This window comes from Homalodisca vitripennis, chromosome 4 (assembly GCF_021130785.1).
Source record: "Homalodisca vitripennis isolate AUS2020 chromosome 4, UT_GWSS_2.1, whole genome shotgun sequence".
Taxonomy (NCBI): Eukaryota; Metazoa; Arthropoda; class Insecta; order Hemiptera; family Cicadellidae; genus Homalodisca; species Homalodisca vitripennis.
In genome coordinates this window covers 170,148,019-170,175,918 of record NC_060210.1, presented here as the reverse complement: position 1 = coordinate 170,175,918, position 27,900 = coordinate 170,148,019, and the positions used below count along the sequence as shown (strand labels likewise).

At 32.9% G+C, this 27,900-nt stretch overlaps 1 protein-coding gene across 1 annotated transcript; it reads right to left on the bottom strand.

Annotated features, from left to right (window-relative positions):
- Positions 1-912: 912 nt before the first annotated feature.
- LOC124360598 (mediator of RNA polymerase II transcription subunit 18) lies at positions 913-23,169 on the bottom strand. The gene is given in 7 exon segments (XM_046814343.1): positions 913-1,160; positions 5,111-5,280; positions 8,429-8,542; positions 13,394-13,439; positions 13,442-13,606; positions 16,462-16,693; positions 22,896-23,169. Coding segments are annotated over 6 exon segments (699 nt in total). The 5' UTR covers positions 16,474-16,693; positions 22,896-23,169; the 3' UTR covers positions 913-968.
- Positions 23,170-27,900: the final 4,731 nt, after the last annotated feature.

Here is a 27,900-nt window from a genome sequence, read left to right as displayed (position 1 = left end):
ATGTTCATCTTGCCAGTCTATTAAGTGTGGCCCACTATATTGCGCAGTTATTAAATTCAATCCCTATCCAGTTGTGGCTGGAAAGTATTGCAATCTCTCAACCAAATAAGTAACTAAATTAATGTATCTCTATTTACAGCACATACTCTAGTACATTATTTAGACATGATTTTTATCAGACTGTCAGTGTCACTATAACTACCATAGCGTATCCTATCTATTTATTAAAAGACTAGTGCATTTGGTGGTGACAAAGCTCAAAATGGGGAACAAGAAAACATTCTGTTGATACTAGAGACCTAATTTAGACAGATTTCTACAAATAAAAATCCTTTTAAAACAGATCAACCTATAACTTAGTTGCATATTACTTGGTTTGTTTAAAAGCAAATAATAAATAACCAATCAATAAAATTTCAAACTTGAATCTGATAAATTTAGTAATTACTAAGAATTTCATTTAAATCTCAGTAATCAAAAGAGCTGAAGATCAAATACTATCATCTGAATGTAAGTAAAAGTAACATAAATGGTTATGCAAGAAACTGGCATGGCCCGGCGAGCTGAGAGAACAACCCATATGAGACTATATATATCTGAGCTAAGCAACAGATAAGTTTGGGCCATATTTGTGGCCTCCCGATCGCAAAGGGTTAATCATCCACAAGCAACAATCAGAATATATTTAGCAAAACAATAGTACCTTTTAATATGTAGTAGTTTTTTTAGTAGGTAACATTTTTATAAAACCTGAAGTGAAATGCAACACATTTTTCTGTTGCTACTCGATACAGATTGTTGTAATGATTGGTAGCTGGTGGCCTCCACAGTTAAGAACATTTTTACATTTTTGTGATGTCCAAAGGAAAATAAATTATTTATATTACAACTGAAAATAATCTCAAATATTACTGGTTTTTTACAAATGTTTATTAATATTAATTTTTCAAATCACAGATTCAATTAAACTAGGGTCCCATGGGCAAAGGAAGTCTCTTGTAATCAACCTTTTCCAACTGTACCAATGGACGTAGCTGTTCAGCAAACAGACGCATGTCTTCTGCAATGGCATCCTGGCCAAGTGGAGCCAACACACTTAACTCTACCAGATATGACTGAGATATGGGCTCCATAGCATCAGGTGTCTTGGGTTGAACCATCTGCACAAACATCAATCATACAGAGCTAGCTTACTTGTTTCAAATCTGTATAATATGAATAAATAGGGAATTTTATAAAGCTACCTAGTGTTGAACCAGAAAAAGAGACCTACTAGGCCTCATCTACCTCAGAAATACAGTATTGCCCATAGTATCTTTGGTGCTGCAATCACTAGCTATGTCATTAACATTCATATTTTCAAAATTAATTGGACAAATTTAATATAACACAAACATCTCATCTTAGAATAACCTAGATCTCTTCACCTGGATGGGTGATTGTTTTACAAGTTTTTATGTATAATACATATATTTAATATTTATAAGAAATAAATGTGAAACATGCGATGAAACGGTGATATCCCTTCAAGGTTCACCACTCTTTGTCAGTTTCTTACTACTATGTCAATGTGTAGGTTATGCGGTTTTACTGCTTTTTTTGTCGTCAAATCAATCTCATGTAATGACTCATTTCATACGCCCATCTCACATTCATTTCAATACTTAGGCCTAATTTAATTTAGAAATTTATTAGTAATAATAATTAAGGAATAATTATTTATAAATTATCTCAAATTTAAATACAAACAATAATAAATACAAAATCAAAATTAATCAGAATTCACCTTATTACATATAAAAAACTAAAAAGTTATAAAGTGAACTAAAGTCAGTGATACAGTGTGCAGGGACGATTGTTGAAGAGTGAAGAGAGCAGAGTTTTTAAAAGTGGAGAGGAGAGAGGGATATAGAAGGAGTGAAGCAAGATTAATATTTTAAATAAAGGAACTGGTTACATTTTATAATATGTAAGCAGTATTTGATTCAAAGGAAAGGTTAATTTATTAAATTCATATTATCACTGAAGTACAGAGAAGCAGAAGACAGACATTGGGTGAGAAAATTCCTTTTAAATTTAACAGTGATCCATTGGAAGAATATAAAACCCAGGAACATTCGATTTGGCTAATAATTCAAAATTAATATAATTAAAATTTAACAACAATTATTTTTCAAAATTACAATATCTTTTATTAAAAAAAAATACCCAATATTTCTATTTCATTAAGCCAGCACGACCACCCTGCCCTAAAATTTAAGAACTGTATTTAAAAATTTACCATTATTATTGTATCCTCCATCTTGTTTCAAAATTCAAACCTGTATGTCAATTTATCATCATTAAAGTTCACATTTGTATCATACTAAGTTATTTATTATTTCTAGCTATAATCATCAGAATAATAAATTAAGTTTAACAATTTATTTATTTAAAGTATAATAGTAGTAGTATATTACACTCACCAATTATAAAATGCTTTCTATTATTCGATTTTTAAATGTATACAGTTCATCCTGCTGAAATCCACCCACAGGTTTGTTGAAATTTATGGTGAAAGTTTAATGAGTTATGGAAATGTGTGTAATTGATGTATAATGAAGAAATGAAGAATAATTCATTATGAAGAACATTGGGGCAACCTACTGTCATGAATAGCCTGGAAACATTTCATTGGGAATTACTCAACCAACTCTGACAGCGCAAATTTAATTTTTTTTAAGAACATAAGAAATTTCTTATGATAATTCAAATTCCAAAATTTACAAAGTTTTCAAAACTTTATTTGGTTTAAGAAAATCTGATTTGTTGGACTTATTTCATAAATTTGTATATTTATATTGATTAAATTTGAAGTACTGTACTGTTACGAAGATGGCATTTACCCATATTGGTAACATATTATATTGAAATAATCATTTTTATTTCATTTTGAAATATTGTTCCTTTAAAAAAAAATTAGAAATAACAGTTAATTTAGCAAAACTCACCATATTTATTGGTCTAGAAAGCTTCTTACATCTCAATTAATATGAATACACTCATAAAATTAGAAGCAATGTTAATTTTTCTATTTGGAAAATTTCTGATTTCCACTTTACTACTGCATATAACATTGTTTAGTCATAATAAGCAAACTAACAATGCATAAAGAAAACAACAGCCATTACTATTGTACATTTATGTACTTTCATTATTATGAAAGTGATAAATGTAATACAATATTTTTTCTCTCTGAAACTTGCACCAAAGATACGAGGGCTATCCAGAAAATAACAGACGTTTTCTGGAAAAAAATTAACCAACTGAAATAGGAACATTTTATTATATAGATTTAAAAGCTACACTCTTAGGCTATTTTCAAATTGAGACATTTATCATAACGTTACACAAGTTTTTCGATTCCAGCTCTGTAGAAATCTGCTGCCTGAGATTTTCTTAACCACTGATTAACACCAGCATGAAGTTCAGCGTCACTATCGAAGCACTGCGTTATGTGCCAGGTCTTTATCGCTGAAAAGAGGTGATAGCCGCTTGGTGCCAGATCTAGGCAGATGATCAAACACATTCTTATCAAAATCATCCAAAACTTGTCGTGTACGATTGGCTGTATGGGAACATGCATTGTCATGAAAAAACAAAAATTTTTTAGCTAAATTTTCCCCTACACATGTTGTTTTTTGTATCACTCGCCATAACTTCTGCAATGTTTCACAGTACCTACCTCTCTGCATTGATTGTTGACCCTCGTTCAAGGAAATCAACCAGAATTACACCCTTAGCATCCAAAAAAAAAGGTTGTCATAATCTTTTTCGCTGATAGAGTTTGAAGACATTTTCTTGATTTTTTTTTTTTGGAGAATGTGTGTGCCACCATTTCATAGACTACATTTTTGTTTCACAATTGACATGCTCCACCCATGTTTCATCAGCAGTAATGATACGATCAGATCAAGGAAAGTTACAATACAACAAGTCTTTGTTTTTTTGTGATCTTCCGTAAGGATTTTTGGAACCCACCAAAATTTGTGGTTTCCAAGCTTCCGTACAACAATTTTATGAAGTAAACTTCGTGAAATTTGTGGGAAATGTTCAGAGAAATCAGTCATTGAGAAACAGCGATTTTCATGAACTTTGTCATTGATTTCTAACATAAAATCTTCTGTCACTAGGCTAGGCCGACCGCTACGACTATCGTCATGAACATTGGTGCGGCCGTTTTTAAAGTCAATACACCACTGTCTTACTCTGCTTTCACTCATTATTCCATTTCCATAAACATCACACAGTTGGCGATGGATTTCAATTGGTTTATGGATTTTTGCCAACAAAAACCCAATCACTGAATGCACTCCACAAGTGACTAGATTTTCAATCGTAGCACACATTTTAATTAATCACAGAGAGAAAAGTAAAAGAGATACAGACCGCGCAAGTACAGCTCGATGCATACTAAACACAGCAAGATTAAAAAACGTCTGTTACTTTCTGGATGGCCCTTGTATATATAAAAATTGAAATTCATATAAAATCATTACATAATTTTTATGTACTATTAAATGACACCTTTATATTAATAAAAAAACGTTATTGTTCCAAATTGGCTATATCACAACAATGATTGACCTGTGAGAATTTACTGGAGAAGGATTCAAGTAAGAGCAGTAGACTTAATATGTTCATCAGTCACCAGATTTTGGGATAACAGTTAATACTTAACTATTTTACAATTATATAATTGGTAGTAAAAAGTAGTGACAGTCCAGAACATCATATTTTTATATTTCTGAAAATATTTTTTTAAATTTTGTATACTTTAAAACCAATACGTGGCTTTTCAAAGAACATAACTATTATTAACAGAACACAAAAAGCTATATGTAAAAGTTTTCTTGCTAGGATTAGTTTGTCTCATCTGTAAAAGAAATCAGTAACCAGCTGTTTCTGACTTATGGCATTAATTCTTGTTTGGTTCCTGTACACTTACATATGTTCTTGTGAACATAAAAAATAGTGATGTTCCAGAATGTCAATAATGCCCAAAAGGTTAAGCAAATACTGACTATTTATTGTATACACTACAGTATATTATCTCAACAAGCACACTCACTTTGAAAATCTTTGAAACTGTCACTTTCATCCTCCCCTTGCGGAACATATAACCTCGTGCCACGTATTCGAAGTCCAGCCGACAACCGAGCTCTGTTAGAAACTCAACAACTGTGTTACTGGTACCAATGTCAATGCTGTTCCTCACTATTGTTGGCCGTGACTTATCTCCTGTCAATCAGAATTACATCAGGTTTACTGAAAACTGCTAGTGGTTCACTTTTGCTACACATCTATCTTCTTAAAGATTAACTTCAGTCCCAACAAACAATTCTCCAAATATAACATTTTTAATCATATTTTTTTACAATGACTAAAAAGATGTTATAATAACTTTTTTATCACAAGTTTTTTTTTAATACATAAACAAATAGGTAAAAATAAACGTCAAGTTTTTACGTTATAAATTTGTATAGATATCCTGAACAGCTCCTGCAGGCTTTTGTATATGGGCCACAATTTACTTGCCATAGTAGCAATGTCACATCCAGTATTTACGATTTGGGGGGCCTAGCAGACCCATCAATTCATATTTCATGATAAGTGGGAGGTAGTATATCAACCCTTATCTTTACAGAATTTCCGATGGAAAAGTGGACCAAAACTTTGACAAATGGATAAAAGGATTTGATTATCCACAAAATTTAACCCATTGACCACTTATCATGGTACCGTCTCATGACGGCCGACGCAGTACCAAAACACTGATCGCGAGACGGTACAGTGATGACAACATACAGTATTAAATATTTGTTTAAACATTAGTATGGGCTCAAACAATAAAGTTTATGTATTAAAATTAAACTAAAGAACATGTACTATATATATAAATATGTATTAATTCCATAAAAATATCAGCGTGATCGGTGTTTTGGTACCGCATCGGCCATTACGAGACGGTACGGTAATGATGACATACGTAATTAAATATTTGTTTAAACATTAGTATGGGCTCAAATAATGTTTATGTATTAAAAATTAACAAAAGGTCATATACTATACATATAAATATGTATTAACCCCAGAATGTGAATCAAGGTATAACACTATACCCTTGCACTTTTTTTGTGTTTTTTAGGATTTGTGTAAGAACACATGTCACATTTTACAAAAATCTATGTAAAAACTTGAAAAAATTAATATAAATCAATAAAATAAAATTTTCCTCTTAAAGAATTAAATTTCCTATAAAATTACATCAAACATCATAGATTATAACTTACTATGTTTTGTAGTAAAAAAAGTTTCTTGCTTTCAAATTTTTTTAAAATTATCCTCGAAATTAAAAGAAATCTTATATAATTTAGTACTTATAAATTACAGTATGTTATAGCCTGTTTCGTTAGCTAAAAAACAATGGCTCAGTCAACCAAATAGCAATAAAATTGAATATTTTGTGAGAGTTTTACTAAACCCTTGTATTTTTTGTATATTTAATTGGATTTATACAAGGAGGTTGGGCGCAAGAATATTGAGTGGCTAATGGGTTAAAGAAACAAAACAACTTCTATCATAATAAGTTCTTATCACACTTGGTATATCCCAAGCACGAAAAGCACCAAAAAAGACCCAAAACATTACAGACCCATATCATAATTTTTAACATTTTCAAAAATTATAGACAAAATAATACTAAAGAGGTTAATAACCCACCTCACAAAACAGGCTTTAATTACTGACTGCCAACAAAGATTCTAAAAGGAAAAATCAACTATTTCTACCATCATAAACCTTGTTGAGTCTTTAAACGACAGCATAGACAAAGGACAATAAATTTGTAACCTTATTTTTAGACTACAGCAAGGCTTTCAACTGTGTAAGACTTGATCTGATCTCAAAAACATTTTAAATTTTGGGAGTAAAAGGCTTAAAACACAAATGGTTTTTCAACTAACTTAAAGGGAGATCCTAAGTTGTAGATATCCAACATACTACATTTGGCCTCACTACCACGTTCAGATCAGATCCTCAACTAATCACAAGAGTAGTTCTGTGCTGGGACCTACATATTCTATTAATTTGGTTGACTAACGACTTCCCAGCTCTAATTCAAAAATAAAATACCAGCTGCATAATGCAGATGACACAACTCACCTTTTAATAAATGACACTGTTCAAGAATTGTATGATAGCTCTGTGGCTTTTCTACAAAAAGCCATAGTAAAAAAATTACCTGGCAATAAACCCTGACAAGAAAAAAAGTACATTTTAGCAGGAAAAATTTGTGGCCACTACTATCCCCAATATATTAGTGGCTGATCAGATTAAGTTTCTAGGAATAACTCTAGACAAAGAACTCGCATGGGCAAACCATGTAAATAGCATTGAGAAAAATCCATCTTACATAAACAAAAAGCTGAAAACCTCCTTGTAGATCACCTACTGAACATGACTAGAAACAGACTAAGAATTCTTCTTGAAGAATCCTGTATACACTACTGAAGAATTCATGGATCTTATAAACAACACCACTGCTTGATTCTATTTATTGTAATACGACAAATTCTTAAATGTTTATGTAATAAATAAATAAATAAAGTTTTTTATTAAAAAATAATACATGGCTTAAACCTAATTCCTATCTACTATGTAGTGACGGATAACATGAACTAACAAACGTTTACTCTTCCTAATCTTGAATGAGACCCCAGGCGGCTTCACTTCTGGCTGGTTTATACCTAATCGACACTGGGGACAGCAAAAACCCACTTAAATCTGGGAAACCTTATGGATGTCCAGAAGCGACATCATTAACTGCAAAAGTTGAGATTCTGGGATACAAAGGTAGTTCAAAAGGTCTAGTCTACTGCAGAGTGGAATTGGTGGGGTTCCCTAAGAGTCAAAGATTCTTGCTGGTCTAGACATAAGAGCTTGCCAACCACTGCCTGCTTTGACTGGAGAAGCTGGATCAGAGCTGGCTTTTCCTTCTTCAAAAGGAACATAACTGAGATTAATGCCCAAAATTCTTCCTCGTGGATCTTCATAGGAGGCAATTCCTACCCCTAATCTTAACTATCCAAAATATTCTGTCACTCCGGAAGCAGCACAAAGGTCCAATTTGAACAAAAAAATCTTGAATGAGTAGAGGTTTCTCAGAATACATCAAATCGGGTCCTAGATGTACTGAAAATTCCTAAGCTTGACACTTGTGAGATACCATCAACCAAGCAGCCAATAAATGATGCCAGATTTAAATGTAATATTTTATTTGATTTTTCCAGAGATTAACAAAATCTTAGGTTTTGTTCAATCAAACACCTGAATTTAGAATGTTTTATATGTTTTTTTTTCTCTCATAACAGGTATAAGTAAAGTATACCTGTCCCGAGCTCAGGCTGGCCAATATATCGCAGTTGCCAGGGCATGTCTGGATAGTCCATAGCTCTCCGCACCCGCAATAGTAGGCTTGCAGGTTGTTGAGCATTGGTTCCTCCTGCAGCAGTCAAGTTATTACAAATTTACAGTACAATATAACAGGCAATTAGCAGACAAAAATCTTTCTTTCCATAATAACAAAACAGTATTGGTATCAAAAGTATGTAATAATAAAGGAAAATAAATTTTAATCTACATTTAGACATATAGATGTAGCTATACACACTATATAATCACCTGTCTGTTGTTACGTGCAGTTCAGCAGTAAGCATTAATACTATTAATAAAATGTTACGGTCATTTTCTTGTAAACAGCAGATTTTGAGTTTAGTTGTAGAATTTACGTTTTTTTTAAGAGGATATTCTTAAATCTTCTTCTAAATTTTGAACCTATATATTTATTTTTAGATTTTGGGTTATAAAATTGTGCTTTTTTATAGCCTATGTACGAAGATATTTCTACATAGAGTTGGAAAAGGCACCTTGTGCATTAACTGTGGCAATATTCTCATCTGGGATCTTTTATGGTTGAGGACAGCTTCAACCCTAATCTTTTGCATTGATATGTGTGTGTTGATGGTTAGGTTACTGAGATCTATCGCATCGACATGTGGTGTGTCAATGACGTTTTTCATAACATTATCAATTTTCTGAATGAAAAGTCCATTTTTGTTTTAACTGAAAAAGAGATTTCATAACATAACATACTGAGTTTCACATGCCTGGATCTAATATTACAATCTAGTCAATAAAATAAAACAAAGAAAGGTATTTTTACATTCAAATTTTACTGGTACGCATAACTCATAAATAATTCATAGACAGTTTCTTTCACATATTTACAAAATTGATTATTTCTTTCTATTTCCCAGGAGGGTTCACTTCTGGCTGGTTTATACTGTCCAACTGAACCTACACTGGGTATATCAGCAATCGATGTGTCTCTTAAATCTATGCAACCTTATGGATGTCCAGGAGAGGCACACCACTAACCGCAAATGTCGAGATTCTGGGGTTCAAGGGTAGATTGATGTCTAATCTACTGCAGGAGATGACTGTCGGAGTTGGTGGGACTCCCTAAGTGTCAAAAGTTCTAGCTAGCCTAGACATAAGGGTGTGCCATCCCCTGCCTGCTTTGACTGAAGAGGCTGGTTCAGAGCTGGCTTCCCCTTCTTCCGAGGAGACATGACTGATGAGATTAATACCTTAAATTCTTCCTTATGGATCTTGACAGGATGCCATTACCACCAACCTTACCTATCCAGAATATTCTGACACTTCGGAAGCAGCACAAAGGTCCTTTTACGATTATGTGTAGTTTCTAAACTTCTTGTCCCAAGAGAACAAATGATATTGATGTATATATATGATATATAGCTTATTAACAATTATCTTAGCAATTATTTTAACCGTAAAGGTGGCATGATGAGAATTTTCGTCCCCGTCAGAATATTGTAAACATGTACAATTTAAATTGTAGGTATTAAATATCATATAATTTACTGTTATTTTGTATATTATGACAAACATTAACTATAGTAGCAATTAATTGTTCTTATTTCAATTATCGTACAACATCGGTCATCGTTCTCAACAGACAGCTGACGTGAACTTAATGCACGTCAGCCACTTTGTTGTGCCATCCACGTTGTTGTGAAATTGTAAACAAGAGTCAGGTTTTGTGTGTGGAGTTACAAATCCAAAAGTATTTGTGGGAAAATGTATTTTATAATGTTTTAGTGTTATTCTTACAGTGGTTTAGCTTTCTTAGGTTATAGTTTTAATTGTTTATTATGCATGAAAGCTTTAGAGACTGATCATGTAATTTTTGAGAGCTAATTTTAGATCATTTTATTTCTAGTGATGACAAAGTTTATTCTGACATTGAGGTAAACCTAGCAGACCGTGTAGCAGATGTGATATCCTAGTAAGTGTTCTCTCACAATATTGTGTGAGTCAGACAGAGAAGTTGTTCTTTCAATTGGTGATGTCCTTGGCGGCTCATGAACTAACAAAACTGTGCAACTCGAACTGACGCTTGTGGGAACGTAACTAAAATATTTCTTCAAGCACAGTCAGAGAAACTTATATTTCATGTGAAGCTGTAATCTTGAAATATCATTTGATGATGCATTAATCGATTGCGAATCGTTGACAAGATATCTCGTCAAAAAATGTTCAGGCCGATCAGCACAAAGACGGTTGTTACTAAACTAATTTTGGAATACTCTAAACATGTAATACAGAGAAAAATACAATTATAAGGTTTTAATGTATAAAGAACAAAACTACTTTACAATTGTCCAAAGCTATAATACTATGAAAACAAAAGGACAAATTAAAGATATGGTACATTATTAACATATGAGATATGCCTTAACATGTTTAATGTGGCAGTCAACGTACCAAAAGGGAGAGTTTCGTTTCTCCCTCTGGTACGTGCTGGAATCTAACGCAAGATGACCGAAACTTCTCAAAATTGTCTTTTCCCTCACTTTGGTTACCCAGGTTACTAACCAGACCGTTATAGTGTAATGTAGGTACTATTTTGACAATGTTTCACGCTGCTGTTTATATTGTACACATCATGTAAGATTTTTTTTCTGTATTGTACATAATGGTTTTTATGGCTTTTATACACATTTTATCTAGTTTTACACATAACAGGAAAAGGGAGAAATTGTGAATAAATTGTGTGTAATGTACCATGTGCGGGTGATGTCCAGGCACAGTGATTGCATATGTGAAGTATCTTATTTTTATTGAAAATTGCTTTTTTTAAATTTGAACAAAAATCACACACATACGAGGGCTGTTTTTTTTTTCAACTTCCGATCGTGCCGCTAGATGGTTGGGCGAGCGGTATCGGCCAGCAATGCGCGGCAGTCGACTGCGCACCTCTCCCACTACAACCTCACTCATTTTCGGACGGCCGACGCCATTTCCAATTTATCTAGCGACACATAAACATGGCTACCTTGATAGAATCTCCCGCCAAGTGTGAGTTGAGAAGTTTCATTCGTTTCTTGCAAGCTGAAAGGTTATCTGCAGCAGAAATTCACCGTAGAATGGAACGAGTATACGGTGAAAGCTTTATGAGTGACAGTGCAGTGCGTGATTGGTGTAGGAAATTTAAAGATGGACGAGTTGACATTCATGATGAAGGGGGGCAAGGACGAAAGTCGGTCGCAAACGAAGACCTCGTTGATCGAGTTGACCAAAGTGTAAGAAGCAATCGAAGGTTTAGCCTACGATAACGGAGCTATCCAATCAGTTTCCTGAGATTTCAAGGTCAGCCCTATACTCTATCGTAACTGACAAGTTAGGCTACAAAAAACTTTGTGCGCGATGGGTGCCGAAGATGTTGTCTGATGACCACAAAGCTCGGTGAATGGCGTCAGCAACATCTTTTCTGAACCGTTATGAAGCTGATGGCGAAGATTTTTTGATCAAAATCGTGACAGGAGATGGGACATGGGTTCTGTACGACACCCCAGAAACGAAACAGCAGTCCCAACAATGGATGCATTCAAACTCTCCAAACAAACCCAAAAAATTCAAAAAAAAAAACTTTCAACAACAAAAAGATTATGGCCACCGTGTTTTGGGATCAAAAAGGTGTATTGCTTGTTGAGTTTTTAGAGCCAGGTACCACAATCAATGCGGAAGGATACTGCGGTACGTTACAACGTTTGCGGAGAGCTATCCAGAACAAAAGGAGAGGAATGCTCACATCGGGAGTAGTGCTCATTCATGACAACGCCCGTCCTCACAGTGCTGCTTTGACAAAGCGTCTTCTTGACGGTTTTAAATGGGATGTTTTTGACCATCCAGCGTATAGTCCTGACTTAGCGCCGAGTGACTATCACCTTTTCCCGGAACTGAAGAAGATGCTAGGAGGGCAGAGCTTCCGAACAGACGACGCGCTGCGAGACGCCGTGAAAAACCATCTCAAATCACTGGCGGCAAACTTCTATGAAGAAGGTATTAAGAAGCTTGTACCCAGGTATGAAAAATGCCTCAATTTAAATGGCGATTATGTTGAAAAGTAACTAATAATGTACCTAACTTTTGATAGTAAATTTATTTAATTACTCTCCCTAGTTTTATTTTTATACCACATCGGAAGTTGAAAAAAAAACAGCCCTCGTACAATAACTTTTACAATCTCAAACTTTGCTGAATATTGGGTTCAATATTAGAGTAGTTTTACCACAGCAAGCTATTAATTAAAAATAATATTTTAGATTGGCTTATTCAAAACCCGTTTTATCATGAAATGACTTTTTTCGATACCAGTAAAAGATTCTATACCCCAACTCTGAATCTTCACAGTAACAATTTAATTTTCAGCTTTTAACTATTGTGGCTTTTAGTTGTTATATATTCGGTTATAGACCTTTCATCATGTTTATATCCAATCTTGTTGATTAGTTTTAATTTACTGTTTTAATTTTATCTAATTTTAATTATTCTTTTTTACTCACTAACTTATCACTGAAAAATGGGTGAAATGTTTGTATATAGGCTTTGAAACTGCTTGGTATTATTATAGTCATGTTAGAATTTTAACTGTTGATTGCATTGACTGCTTAATGACAATAAATATTCACTATTTACAGTCATCTTCTGCAGTAAACTGGACCTATTGATCAACCATTTTACCCAAATATCTCAACATTTGTGACTAGTGATATGCCATTCATGGACATCCATGGGGTTTTCCAGATACAACTGACACATCGGTTTTCGCTGTACTCATTGCAGGTTCAACTGGAAAATATAAACTAGCCAAAAGTGAACTCTATACACTAAATAGGTTGCTATAATATATTCCATTAAAAATGTTTATCATGTCTACAATATCAGTCATGTAATGATCTAGTCATTATTGCTATATGGAACTTACGAAGACTAAAACACATCTCGTGATCTTGGAATGTCTCAGGTCCCGCGCGTCAACATTATCACAAAGCCCACGAAGTCGGTGAAGAAGAACCTCAACAACAGAGTCCAGGACACTGCCTTGAAGTAAATATTCTTGGTTGGGGATTATGTTTCCTTTGAGAGCCGCAGTTAAATTATCTATGGCTGTTGGAGGCTGTGCCATGCTTCCCCACTCCTACAATACACAATTGATCAGAAACCATAAATAAAATAAACTTACCTTTTAATCAAAAAAATTTGTATTTATAGTAATAATAAAATGTAAACCAAATGTATGTCAATTTAATGTATAACACTTAATTTTAAAATGACAATAACCAATAATATAATATTGACATTAACTCTACAACTGGCCACCTATTTTTCTTATAAAGGCAGAACTATATTGGCTGATTTAAAAAGGATATTTGGACTGCTTTGATGCTTGTTACTTTTTTGTCTTAAAAGTATACTTTTTATTTCAGTAAAAATTTTGGTTATGTTATGGAGTTTGGTTATGTTATAAAATGAAACAAAACTACCTCAATCAGTCATCATTACAAAATGTTGTACAATTGTAACTTTAGAGTTCCCTGGTTCCTACGAAACATTTTTGGATCAATCTATTCAATTGGTCCTGAGGTGGTTGATTTTACATGTTTATAAATTTTTATATTTATACCATACAAATTTTAATATATTGGAATTACAAAAATACAATTAGATTAATTTTAGACATTAATTTAGCCAAGAATGGCCATATTTTCAGCTATTAGAGCTCTGTGTTAAAGCAAAAACTCATATGAAAACTGTATATATTTTATGAGGTCATAATGTCATGTGTTCAACCACGTTTATATGGATGTCAAAGTTAAAATAATGACAACTAACCAAACACTTTACTAGTGAATTAGCTCAATGCAACTGGAGCGTGGCGAGGACTATTCTTTACCATTCATAACACATCTAAAAATTACAAAAATATTTTCCCATATACAAAAATGGAAAAAATGGATATAAGCAAGTATCGGCCATTGGTATTATTACCTAATATGTCTATAATATATGAAAAAGCCATGTACAACCGTACTAATTAATAAAATATTTGGAAGGTAAATATCTTACAGACGAAAATCAACACGGATTCTGTCCAAAAAGGTCAGTAATTAGTGCTGTGTCTTAATTTACCGAATCTATCACTGATGCTACTGATAATAAAAAAAATACAGTAGGAATATTTTTAGATTTAACATGTGCTTTTGATAGAGTTAATCATACCGAACTCGTAGAAAAACTATCTAATTTTGGAATACAAAAGAGAACAATAAATTTGTTAAGTTTTACCTATCAAACAGACAACAGTTTGTTTAAATGTCATACTTAGTTTATAATAAACTGATAATCAGCATTTCTCCTTAGCTAATTGTGAAGAGTGGGGTTCCTCAAGGGTCTATTTGGGGCTACCACTTTTTATTTGCTATGTAACAGGTTTATCACAAGTATTTAAAAATTAAGGCAACAGTCTTAGTTTATATGCTAACGATGCTAACCTTTTTATACATGATTCTTTTTATGAGCAAACTTGAGATACACTCATAATTAAATTTAAACAACACAGATAAGTTTTTGAATAGTTATCAATTACTTTTAAATCCTGACAAAACTAATTTCATTCTTTTTAAAACTAAACAAAACATAAATACAAATCATCCAAACATTTTTATTTACTATTCTGTGATAACTCAAACCGACCAACAGAAATTTCTAGGATTGATTTCCAATGAAAATCTTAGCTGGAACAAACATGTTGACCATACAAAAATTACCTTAGGAATTTATGCCATCTATGGATTATAAAAAAATTTGTTGAAGAGAAACTTAACGCCCAATATATTTTGCCTTCATACTCACTGCTATCTCTTTTGGAACTAACACATATTGGGCAACATCAGAGGAAAATTTGGGCAGAATATTTATCTTGCAAAAAACCAGCTTTAAGAATTACTTGGAATTTAGATTATTCTGCATCTGTTAGGGGGCATGTAAAGGAACAAAGAATAATTACTATTAATATTCATTATACATATAAAACAATGTTGGCAGTCAATCATGCATACCAGAATTTAACACTTCTGGGGAGCTTCTATACTTATACTACAAACAAGGAGAACATTGCAACTGCTCATCACAATTTGGATTTTTTTTAACATACACATCACGAAAGCAATTTCTTTAATAAATTGCTTTCGTGATGTGTATGTACAAAAATTAAGAGAGGGGCAAAATATTTTAAGATAAATGTAAAAATAATGTAACTGAACACTCATTCTAAACAATTAACGAGTGTTTTGGTATATGATAATCTTAAACATATGTATTTAGATCTAAAAATATGATTTAAAATTATAAAACCGTTTTTATTGAAGACTTATCTACTAAGATAAATATGTTACATTAACTACAATATATACCTAATGTATGCCTTATAATATCTTAAAATTGATTTTTAACAAAAGAACTTGACACAATTCTTGTACATAATACATGTACTTTGATGAACAAAGATTTTTTTCAATTCAATATCTCTCAATAATATGAGAGAAGTATGTTTATCAGTTTGAAAACTGGAGATAGATCTCCAGATCAATGGATATCTCAAGATGGTTCTCCTTGTTGACTGTTCGTGTCTCAGAATTAATCACCTCGATAGTGAGTGATCTTTGGAAGGGATATCTGAGCAAAATCTATATTTACATCATCCAATATTAGCTTTATCATTAGAATTTAGACATTGGATTTATTTCTTTTTCATAACAATCTGTAATTTACAATACTAAATATTTCTGGAGCAATGCCAGTAAAAATGTGACACACAACAGTAACTTCTGAATCAAGATATTTAAGATAATTTATTTAACCTGGTGTTTATAATTTTAAAAACTAACTACTGATAGGCGAGAACATTTTAGAAGTAAACATACCATAAGAAGATCATATTTAAGTACAGTAATGTTAAATAATTGCATATAATAATTATCAGGTATACATTACCTTGGACTCCATGGATGATGGATATCTAAGTTATATTAACTTTACACAGTTATTATGGTTGAGTGCTATTTTAAACAAGGGTTACTTTGTACTCCAGGAAAATACTTCTTTAATTAAAAAATGGAAAAAGTATTGTAACCAATGACATTTAAAGGCCTACTTAATTTATTACAATTGATTAGAGTACTCAATGTTATATTGCTTGGTTCTTCTACTTCATAAACTGCGTCCCCTAGAAAATCCATTCATCACTTTAAAATTATGACTTCAAACTAAATTTTGTAATGTAAGAAATTAATACCTTTGTCAACAGAATTCAAAAATTTAAGACAAATAATATACATCAAAATAACGTTGAGTTTTTCTAGTAAAGTGTGAACTTTTCTAATATTCAACAATGAAGTAATAACAAAATTGAGATTTTGTCCTAAATAACAAAAACAATATCACAAAAACTAAAAAGTGTTTGGCGTATTAATCATAGCCTATCTTTAAAATAAGACATTTCCCATAATGCTAAGATCTCCTCCCATTAAGGAGTAAAAGAATTTGATGTTTAACATTGTTTTTTATGGGGCTAAAAGGCAAAGTGGGTATTAGTATGGGCACCTGTTAAGACTAAACATGCTGGAAGTAGTTCCAAACCGAGCCATTACACAATGGTACAAAAAGAGGCAAAGTCATTCATTATCCTGTCTGTTCTTACACATTGTAATAGCTCTTAAAATAAAAATAATAATTTGTACTAAAAAATTACATGACATTTGTTGCATAGATTCACTTTTTTTTAGTTAAAAATAAAAACTTGTGTATGATATATTTACATTTTATATTAGTGAAATAATTTATAAACCACAGTTAGAAATTTTAAATAGAAATTGTTATGATTTTTGCAATTTTTTAAATTAAATCAGTTTAACATTCCACTACAAGTTATTTCTTTCAAAGGGGACAAATTTTAATAGCTTTGAAATCCTATCCCCTTACCATCACAATACCATACAATCCCTTTCCCACAAGCTACTTACCTTGATCTAGTGTACTGCAAATAATGTTTTTGGTAAGGTGTGAGTGTACAGCTCCATTATTTTTAATTTTCACTAATGTGAATTAGTTCACATCCCAGAACAAAATAGACCTTATGTATTGTTTTCAACTTAAGGCGTATCAAATCGATTGTAAGACAATGGATCATGGTAGTAGAGCAGGGAATCAAATGGCTTATCTGCAAAATCAACTCTTGAAAACAGTATAATTTATTTATTTTCATAAAATTTTGAAGTACTCAATTATGTAATGTTTAACATGGACTACACTGAAGTAAAACGGTGAGGCATCATGTTGTTTCAGCAACAGCTAGCCTAAATAATTTGTTCTCGTAACGATTTTTGGTTTTGGGTTACTCAGTAACCAGTAACAGCGGGGGCCATTTGATGCAAGAAATGAGGCTAAGAATAGAAATATTATACTATGCAATGTTATTTTTTTATATTAGTAAGTTTGGATTAATTTATCGTAAATATTTTACTTGTAGTACCAAAGTTATGCGTAACTTTTACAAGCACTTACATGATCTGAGCTTGAATTTGGGTACTATCTCGAAGGATGTTTTTCCTTTTTCACCAGCAGTGCGTGGTCACCAGTGATCCAACGTGATCTCACGTCGGAGAAGTTGGATGATCTGGGATGTGATCTGAAGTCAGAAATGCCCCTGCCCATCAATGTGGGTTTCGGTGGCATCTTCGGCGCTACCCCGCACTTATGGAAAAATAAGGAAAGCATCCCTTGAATTAATATCCAAATTCAAGCTCAAATCACTTGAGCGCTTGTTAAGGTTATCTCTATCTTTTAATATATTATAATACGTACATATGTATAGCCTAATAATAAATAGTAGAAAAGGACGGAGTAGTACCCAATAATTGTGTTGTATAGTCAAATTTGAATTTGTTTATAAATTTATTAGTTTATCAGCCAATGTTACGTTGTAGTGAGTTAGTTAAATGTTTGTATATTAACATGCTGCCAAAATAACAGGTTACAGGAACGTAATAACTTTATTAAAGGGCATTGTAAATGGCAATACGTTATTTTGTAAAGGACAATGACAAACAACAGCATTTCCCGTCTCTAGCGACCATTACTCAGATACCATACACATGATTCAACTTTGTTTCAATTACTTTGCAATAATAATGTCGAACTGAATTACGTTATAGACTTATAAGATTGTATTATAGTATAGCTGGGCAGAGTACGATAAGTGGATCTGGTTTTTATATTGCTTATTACAATCATCAATACTTTATATATAGAACAACAAAACTATCAATCAATATCAATGTATCTAAACTACTAAATTAAAATAACATGTTTCAAAGTAATAGAAACAGTTTAAAAAAGGTATTTAATGTCATGCATAATAAGAAAAACATAACCATTAATCAAACAAAAAATCTTGAAACCAAGAAAGAAACAGTATTCAATCACCTTTCAATGTTATTTTGCGTAAAGTTCGGAAGTTAACTATCTTTTTCATTTAAAAGAAGGGTAAATCTTAAGCTCAGCGACTACCGCTCCGATCGCCGTAATTTTTTGCATTCTAACACAGGTTAACGTAATTTCACCGAAAAAAATAGTCCCGATTATCGCCGTAGCCGTTTACTCCCCCCCCCCAAAAAAAAATTTTTGGAAAAATAAAATTAAAAAAACCTAACTGACAGTGCATTTATTCGTTTTTTTGGTGTTATTAGTTCGTAGGGCACGTAATTTCACCGAAAAAAGTAGTCCCGATTATCGCCATAGCCGTTTACTCCCCCCCCAAAAAAAATTTTGGAAAAAATAAAATGTGAAAAACCTGACTGACAATGCATTTATTCGTTTTTTTTGGTGTTATTAGTTTATAGGGTAGTAGTCCATATACTAATTCTAGTATAAACTCGTCTTATCTTATCAGTAATAAACGCGCGCCGCTTATCTTTTGCCTGTAATGAAACCTGCGTTAGTTCTGTCTGAGTGTTGTGTGTGTAAGCAGTCATGCGTGATCTGAGCTTGGACTTTGCAAGCTCGAGTTAATTTTTTTTCTAAAAGAGCAAGCAGCGCGAAGCGCTGCGCAGCGGGCAAGCATCGCGTGATCTGAATTTTGAATAGGCAAGGTAGGGTCTTTTTAGCGTGTGACAAGAACCATCGCAAGCCATGTCAATAACTTCACTAATTATTCCTTGTCCATATGGGTTTGTTTGTGTACGTCTGGCGGTCAATCGAAGCCGTCCTATAGGTCACGTGACCCGTCCGGCCAATCGGAAATCTTCCTGTTTGTCACGTGGCTACTGTCAATTCATCAAAACGTCCATGGTCGGCCATTGTTTTTAGTTTGATAGTCGAAAATCTTGTTATTTATGTGTTTTGTATTGCCAACATTGTACTGCCGTAAAACTTGTTTTTATATGTTAGCGATAATCGGGACTATTTTTTTCGGTGAAATTACGTTAACCTGTGTTAGTACGAAAAACCTTACGGCGATCGGAGCGGTAGTCGCTGATCTTAATATTTACCAGAAATTTTTAATGTAAACAATAAACAACAGGAAGTAACTAATATTTAGAGACTTTGAAAATGGTGATGAATATGAGGAAAAAATATATACGATATTTCTCATAAGTGATGAGATTTATTTAAGTAGCTTTAACATGTGGGTTTGGCTCCTAGGAACACATGGGGAGAATTCTTTCCTCCATTTCACAAAAGCGATTACTTATTGATATCAAGCTGGGCAAGTTATAAATATTGTAAGGTTTCTTGGATATCTAAGTCTAGGCCATGGTTGGTTTTGTCGTTTTGTAACGTTATTGTAAAATTTATGTATTTAAAAGTGTAATGTACGAGATTCTTCTTGTTACAATAATTTATTATAACTCTTATAGTGAACGAGTTTTACATACATCAAAGTTGGATAATATATTGAATTGTTCGATAATAGCAATCGAATAACGAGTGTAGGCTGCTTATAAAAGTCGGGTAGGGTACGATAAGCGGACCCGGTTTTTTATATCGAAATTAGCAAACGATATTACTTAATCATAACCATCGATATAATCAATCAATACTGATTAATTATTAACTTAAATAATCTATATCAACAGCTGTAAACACTTTAAAATAATACACGTAGGGTAATATTTTTCAATTTTACATAAGTAATTTTAATTATTAAAAATGGCAGTCAATTTTAAAACTAGGCCTACACGACACAGCTTTGAAAGATGATGACATAAATAAAATAGCCTATATTGTTTTTGTGGCTTCAACATGTTGGACTCTTACCGAAAACCCCATTATGTGAAATTTATGGGAAAGAAACAACTGTAACTGTGAGAGAAGCAAATATGGTCGTCTTCAGTTTTCCTAATTTTTGTTATAATAATTTGTTTGATCACTATAATAATAATAAATTCTTATTTTAATTTAAAACATATGATTGGTATTAAGTACTATAGATACTTTTATATCGATTGATAGTCCAGGATTTGAGATGCGAATATTAGGTATCGAAGACTACATTCTTCAATATAAAAAACCGGGTCCGCTTATCGTACTCTACCCTAAAAGTCTCCCCGACATAATCTACCACTCAGAATCTCTGTCCTTTTCTCACATGATTGTTGATAACCCTGTTAGGTACCAGTAAGATTAAACGCCGGGGCGGCAAATCACGAATTTGACGTTACCAACGTATTCTGCTCACCCTCCTGAACAAAAAATATATATAGTACTAGGGGGTGCAAATGACAAATAACATGATTTTAGGGGGTATATTGATAAGTGGTAAAGTTTCTAATGTTTTAATGTTCAGTTTGTGTGCTGTGTCTGGATAATCTGTTTACTTGAATATTATCTGCGGCCGGGACTGATAGCAGCCTGATAGCATACCTGTTATCTGAGTTGTCCGGTGCATAGGTCAGTTCTACACAAGATATCGTGTTCAGTAGGTCGGATTGAGTGAGTGAGTTTACAATGATGAATCAACCATCCACTAGTTCAACCAACCCTAGTGAATTGTGTGTGTCGGAGTGTTTCGTAGGGCACGTAAAGAGCTTACGTTTTAACCGAAACGAAATTATATCTTTTTTAATAGAACAGGGCATTTTTAAAAATGAGTGTATTTTGTTCGTCGTGCGGTCGAGTGGTGTTTTTAAACCGGAGAGACTGTGTCGTTTCGTTGTGATAGACCACTTTTTTGTTGCTGCTGTTTAGCTATATCCGCCAACACACTAATGGTAAGTGTTCTCTGTTAATATCCATCTATATATTTGAGTTTTTCATGATTTATTTAGTTTTTTAAACTTTACATAATTGCCTTTGCATTACATTTCAATTTATATTTTTGATCAGCCCCTCTAGAATTTTATATTTTACTGATAGGTACTATCTCGAGGGATGTTTTTCTTTTATTGACATCAGCGCGGGGCAGCACCGAAGGTGCTGCCGAAGCCCGCGCTGATGGCCGGAGGCACTCGTAATTAATTTTTTTCTCGAAATTAAGAAAAACATTATTTAATTTTGATCAAAATTCTGCTCATTTCTGTAATTTCTCATTTACGTTTGCAAAGATGGCGGCGCAACCGATGACGTCATCACGAGGTTCAATCATTGGCCACAAAAGGTCACGTGACGCTAGACGTGGATGTAGAACATGGAGATATTACTGGAAAGTTATTTAATTTTTTATTTTCTAGAACTTCGTTATTTCTCATTTCCACCCCATCAAACCTTATACTTTTTTTTATATAGGACGATTCCAATAAGTTAAGAACGCAAAACTCGTATTTTTCCGCCCCGGCGGTTAATATGATAATTACCCCCTGTTATTATAATCTACCCTTAGTTTGTTATCCTCGTGACCCTAAAACCCAGATTCCTTTGGCCCACCAGATCGATGCACTAATTCAGATAAATAATTGAAATTCAAACACACTAATGGTTTTTGTGCATTATATGGTTTTTAATGCCTAATTTATTTATTTATTTATTATTATTTCAACGGCATCTGCCAATATACAATAATTTCACAACATTTTCATGCAACTTAAATATAACATCAACAAAATAATTAACAACTAACTAATTAATTCTTTCTAGAAATGTATTGACTAGTAAGCCTATACTATTTAAAGAAATTGTTCAAGGTGATTAGGTTTTTTAAGGTAACATGGTTAGAGCAAACATTATCCAATAAGTCTTAGCGAATATTGGAAGAAAAATTAGCCTAAATGATTGGCAATATGGCTTATGGCAGGATCCATCATAAATTTCCTTAATAAAAATTCTCCAATTTTTAGGATTTTTTATCCTATTTCAGGCATTTCCTTAGTTGTAATTAACTAACTTCTTCGAAAAATCAACGAAATATGCCGAGTGGAACTTATAATATTTACCTTAAAAGTTCCTGAAGATGAACTATCAAACCAAGCATCCATATCTTCACCCTCTTGAACAATTTCCACAATTCATTTTTCTTACTTTACTGAGGATAGAAAATTTACTCTTTGTTTACCAATCTTTCAAGCACTTTACCACACCACAGGAAATGAAAATCCCTAAAATTCTTAACGTTAAGAATCAAATAATTGTTTTGGAGCTTTTATTTTACTTTGTGTATAATTATGTCAGCTGCTGGGCACAAGCAGAACAACTGCCAAAGTCTAGCTACGCTAACGCACGAGCTCCTCCCGTTTGTTTTCAATGGGGTGATCGTGACAGGCGGAGAGAAAGAGTGGGGGCAGAGCCGAGCAGTACCGATAAATCCCGAACATTCCTGACAAACCCTGTACATGCGGCTGATAGCGACCTCAGTTCGGAACGGTTCTGATTTCTATTATCTTACAAATTAATGAGTCGTTTTATATCCGAATTAATGAGTCGTTTTATATCCGAATTAATGAGTCGTTTTATATCCGAACATATCTGCAAAACATAGAAATTAATCGAAGTATCGAATTAATTATATTAATATTGAACTTTCTTTATAACTCTAAAGATACTTTACAAAATGTGAGATGGTGCACAACGAATAAAATGTCATAATCTAGAATAGAATAGAAAAATTATTTATTTTCTTGAAAATATGTACAATAGTAAAATTATATAAACATCATTTATACCTTAAGCACAAACACAAACATTGCTCCTTAGTTGTAGACACAATTGACATGAGAATAAAAATAAAACAATGTTACTTTTTATTAAAGAAATATGAACATGTCTTTTTTTATTTTAATACAGCTAGGGTACATCAATAAACAAAATTCAAGAAAACAAAATAGGACCTCAAAAGGCAAGGAACTGCCTGTGTAGAGGCTCCAACTTTCTTAGAAAAACAAAAGAAAACAACACTCAAGCAAATGAAATTAACAAATAAATTCAAATACGATAAATCTACCCATTTAAACTAAGCTTTAATAAAACACTTAAATTTGAATTAAAAACACATTATATAATTTTCAAAGTCTAAAGCTAATTCAGTATACATAAAATGCCATAAATATAAATTATAACCATATCCAGTTATCTTTTTTTGTGATATTGGAATATATTCAAATTAATAGGACAAAAGCAACATATTATAATGTGGAATCCTTAATTGGTAGTAAATAAATTAATAATTACTTAACCAAAAACATAATTATAGAAATATGACAAAATCAATGACAACTACCTGACTTAAATACCTAACATAGCACGTGAGAAATAAGCTAGACTTGAAATTGTGCATGCAACTTCGACCAAGCCTGATAAGTGTCATTTTGTGTCGTCTGGCGTACGCGATTATAATGCTGATCTGATCTATAGTACATGGAAATTATCGAATAATTTCTAACTAATAGTAATGTAACCTACAAATTATATTTATTTGATTAAGGCAGTTGGAAAATGCAATGAACCAAATATAATGTTACGAAACAATTTTATTGGTTTACATTTTAATACGAAAGATGCAATTAAAAAACTCAACATAATTGTTGATTTTGTGTTTGGAGACCCTGAAGATAAATTCTTTAACTACTATGCTAAGTAGGGCTCTTTTTAATCCTCCTGGATGTTTAATCCACCCTCGAATGTTTTATAGCTACGCCACTGAATGTAACGAAGTTACTTTGTTACATTAGACTTCCTTACGTCTTTTTTGGTATTTCGATACTCCGTTGTATTGGTTTATTTGTATGTAGACAAGAGTAATTGCCTGCCATTAATTACGTTGTAAAATCACGGTTCAATGAAATAAATTTAATTGCGCTGCATCCTGCAGCATCCAGCTTTGAAAATGTAATATATATATTACATTTATACATATACATACATATACATATTACACCACCAGGCTCTATTAAATTCAGAGGAGTACAGAGCGAGAACGCGCGGACTGCTTATTCCACTATTCTAATACGCGGGCTATCTCTAGTTGGCAGGAGGGGCCCCTCCATCCCCACTTTTTCTCTCCGCCTGTCACGATCACCCCATTGAAAACAAACGGGAGGAGCTCGTCGCTAACGCTAACCGGCTCCGGCTGTTAACTACGTTTATTTCTTCTTTTATACTCTAGATGTCTTTGTAATACACTCAAAGACTATTAATGTACAACGCTGTATGATCCATAACATAATATTCCATAACACTTTTTTTCCATAACACTTAAACACTTTTTTTCAAGTAAGCACGTTGCTGATCCATTAGACCAAAATTTTAACAGTCTAATTTAATTTGAAATAGCGCTTATTGGGCAGTGTTAAACCATTAGTAAGAAACATATCATTGCAAGCCTGGCCGTTAAGGCATCCTACTAATAGTGCAGTGTTCCTAATTATTGTTGTACCAGTTGATCCTCAGTAAAAACCGACGCGAAACGAATCGCCTTTAACCTGTTATTAACAACCGATTTGTTTTTTAGCGTTCGATTATTCTGCATGTTTTTACATTTTGCATAACTTTTTTTTTACTTCTGTATTGTAGTATAATCACGTGTTAATTTAAATTGTGCAGGGAAAGGATTCGTAAGAAGTAAAGATGAGGAGTAATATTCAGGAAACAACCGATTGTCGCTCGATTGTCGAATTCAGATTGTCATTCCATCAGTAGTTATTCTTCCGTTGCAACTGACCACAACATTGTTAGCACATTGCTGATCGCTTAAACCAGAATTACGGCAGTCCAATTTAATTTAAAACGTATAGAAGTAACGTTTATTGGGCAATGTTAAACCATTGCTTGCCCGAAGGGAAATGTAGCCTGAAGGATTAGTAAAACTTAATATGGATGCTTACGTTAGCATTATAGAACTACAACTAGAAAATTCCATGATAAGTCCAATTTGTTAAAAAAAGTATTCTAGCTCTAAGAGCGTTATAGTTATTTACCATACTCTGACATGTTTTCTATATTTATTGCGCTGTTTTCAAATCATGTGTGTGTGTGTGTGTGTGTGTGTGTGTGTGTGTGTGTGTGTGTGTGTGTGTGTGTGTGTGTGTGTGTGTGTGTGTGTGTGTGTGTGTGTGTGTGTGTGTGTGTGTGTGTGTGTGTGTGTGTGTTAAAATTCATCGCATTCTGAGAGTTTTATCAACAAATCTACAAACTGGAGAGATAATATGATATTTTATTTAATACCGTCCATGACTTATATGAGAAATCACGTTTATTGTTTCCCAAGGGAAACACGTTGTTTAACTCTAATGTCAACATCCTTCGAATAAATATTAACTTCAAAATATTTATTACAGCAAAATGACAAACTTATTTTACGAGACCACTCAATAAGTACGTTGATTTTGAAAAGGCTGTACAATTTCAATAATGTTATTGGACTATTAACCTAGCTTCTTATTCTATAAGTTGTCCAGATTCTTACTAAAATTACAAAATATTTACTTTATCACTTTCGATCTCTTCACTTGTTACTAAACTTATGTAGTCACTTTCTGATTTTCTTTTTCATGCTTATTTCTCTTTGATACAGTTTGTGACATATAACCTAGAAAACCACAACCATAGTAGTTTGTTTTTTACTTGATCGATTTTCAAATAATGTAGGAAAAGGTCCATCTGTCAGTTTTGGTACTGATATTTTACAAGTCAAAACCGTCCTCCTCCATAGACTAATACTCTCGGCTCTCTAACCGAGAGATCACGGGTTCAAATCCCGGGGAGGTCCAATAACGCACTTTGAAAATAAAAAACCAGTGCACTTCGAAGCCGGCATAGCTGACGCTGAGACTTAAATGAGATTTAAAAAAGTCAAAACCATTCCATCTGGTCTTTTTACACAATCTTCACTAACTATATCGCAAGGAGGAAAATAATCTCCAACTACAGAATTTGTATTAGGTTTGAAATTGTCTCCATGAATATATATATTATGACAAAACTTCCATTTATTTAAAGACTGTTAGAAAACCCCATTTAATTTGTCTTTTGACATATGTAGGTTCTCTTATATATATATATATATATATATATATATATATATATATATATATATATATATATATATATATATATATATATATATATATATATATATATATATATATTAAAAAAATCACTCGAACTAAAAGTGCTCATACACTAAGCCGTGGGTAACTCCTAGTTTAATTCCTTATTGATAAATCATGCTTGGCTAGGATAAACCAATGTGGCAAATTTAAAATTACCTTGTTATTGCAATTTCATTTGTACAGAAAAATAAAATAAATATCTTACGTTTGTGGACTACTCTCTTATTTGTGTGGTTAGCAAGAAAATGCCGCTCCTTCGGCCGACGAGAAAACCATTTGAACTCACGATATGTAAACAACTCACCTAATATTCTTCTCGATTGATTGTCCAATAAATACCTACATAGTTAGCAGTTGGCACAATAAACCTTTGATGCAATAACGGATAGCTTATATTACATTGTTGTAAATGTCCAATGAATTCAATAGGTGACAGCATTACTATGCATTGCCTGTCAGATGGCTGCATCGTGGAATAATCTTGTAAGCCAGCGAATAAGGACAAAGGATAGAAGATATCTGCATTTTACTTGAGTTAGCAGCTCAGGCCTTGGAAGCAAGTGGAAGAGTATACTTTTCACTTGTCCTCAGTTAGCTTTTGGTAATCCCTATTAGCAAAACGTTCCTCAGATGTCCAGCACACATGACTCATTAACATTACCTGAGTGGAGTGCAATCTAAAAGGATTCCTACTCTACTATGCGTTGTTTGTTGTCGGTAATTCGAGCTATCTATTGTTGGCAATTATATATATTATTATTATTAGTAGTAGTAGTAGTCACTTCTTGCAACAATTTGAGATTGCCGCAACCATCACACAACAAAAATGTAAAAAGAGTATGTGTTAAGGTTCATCCCAGAGCTAAATAAAGCGTAAGGAACACTCATTCGTATA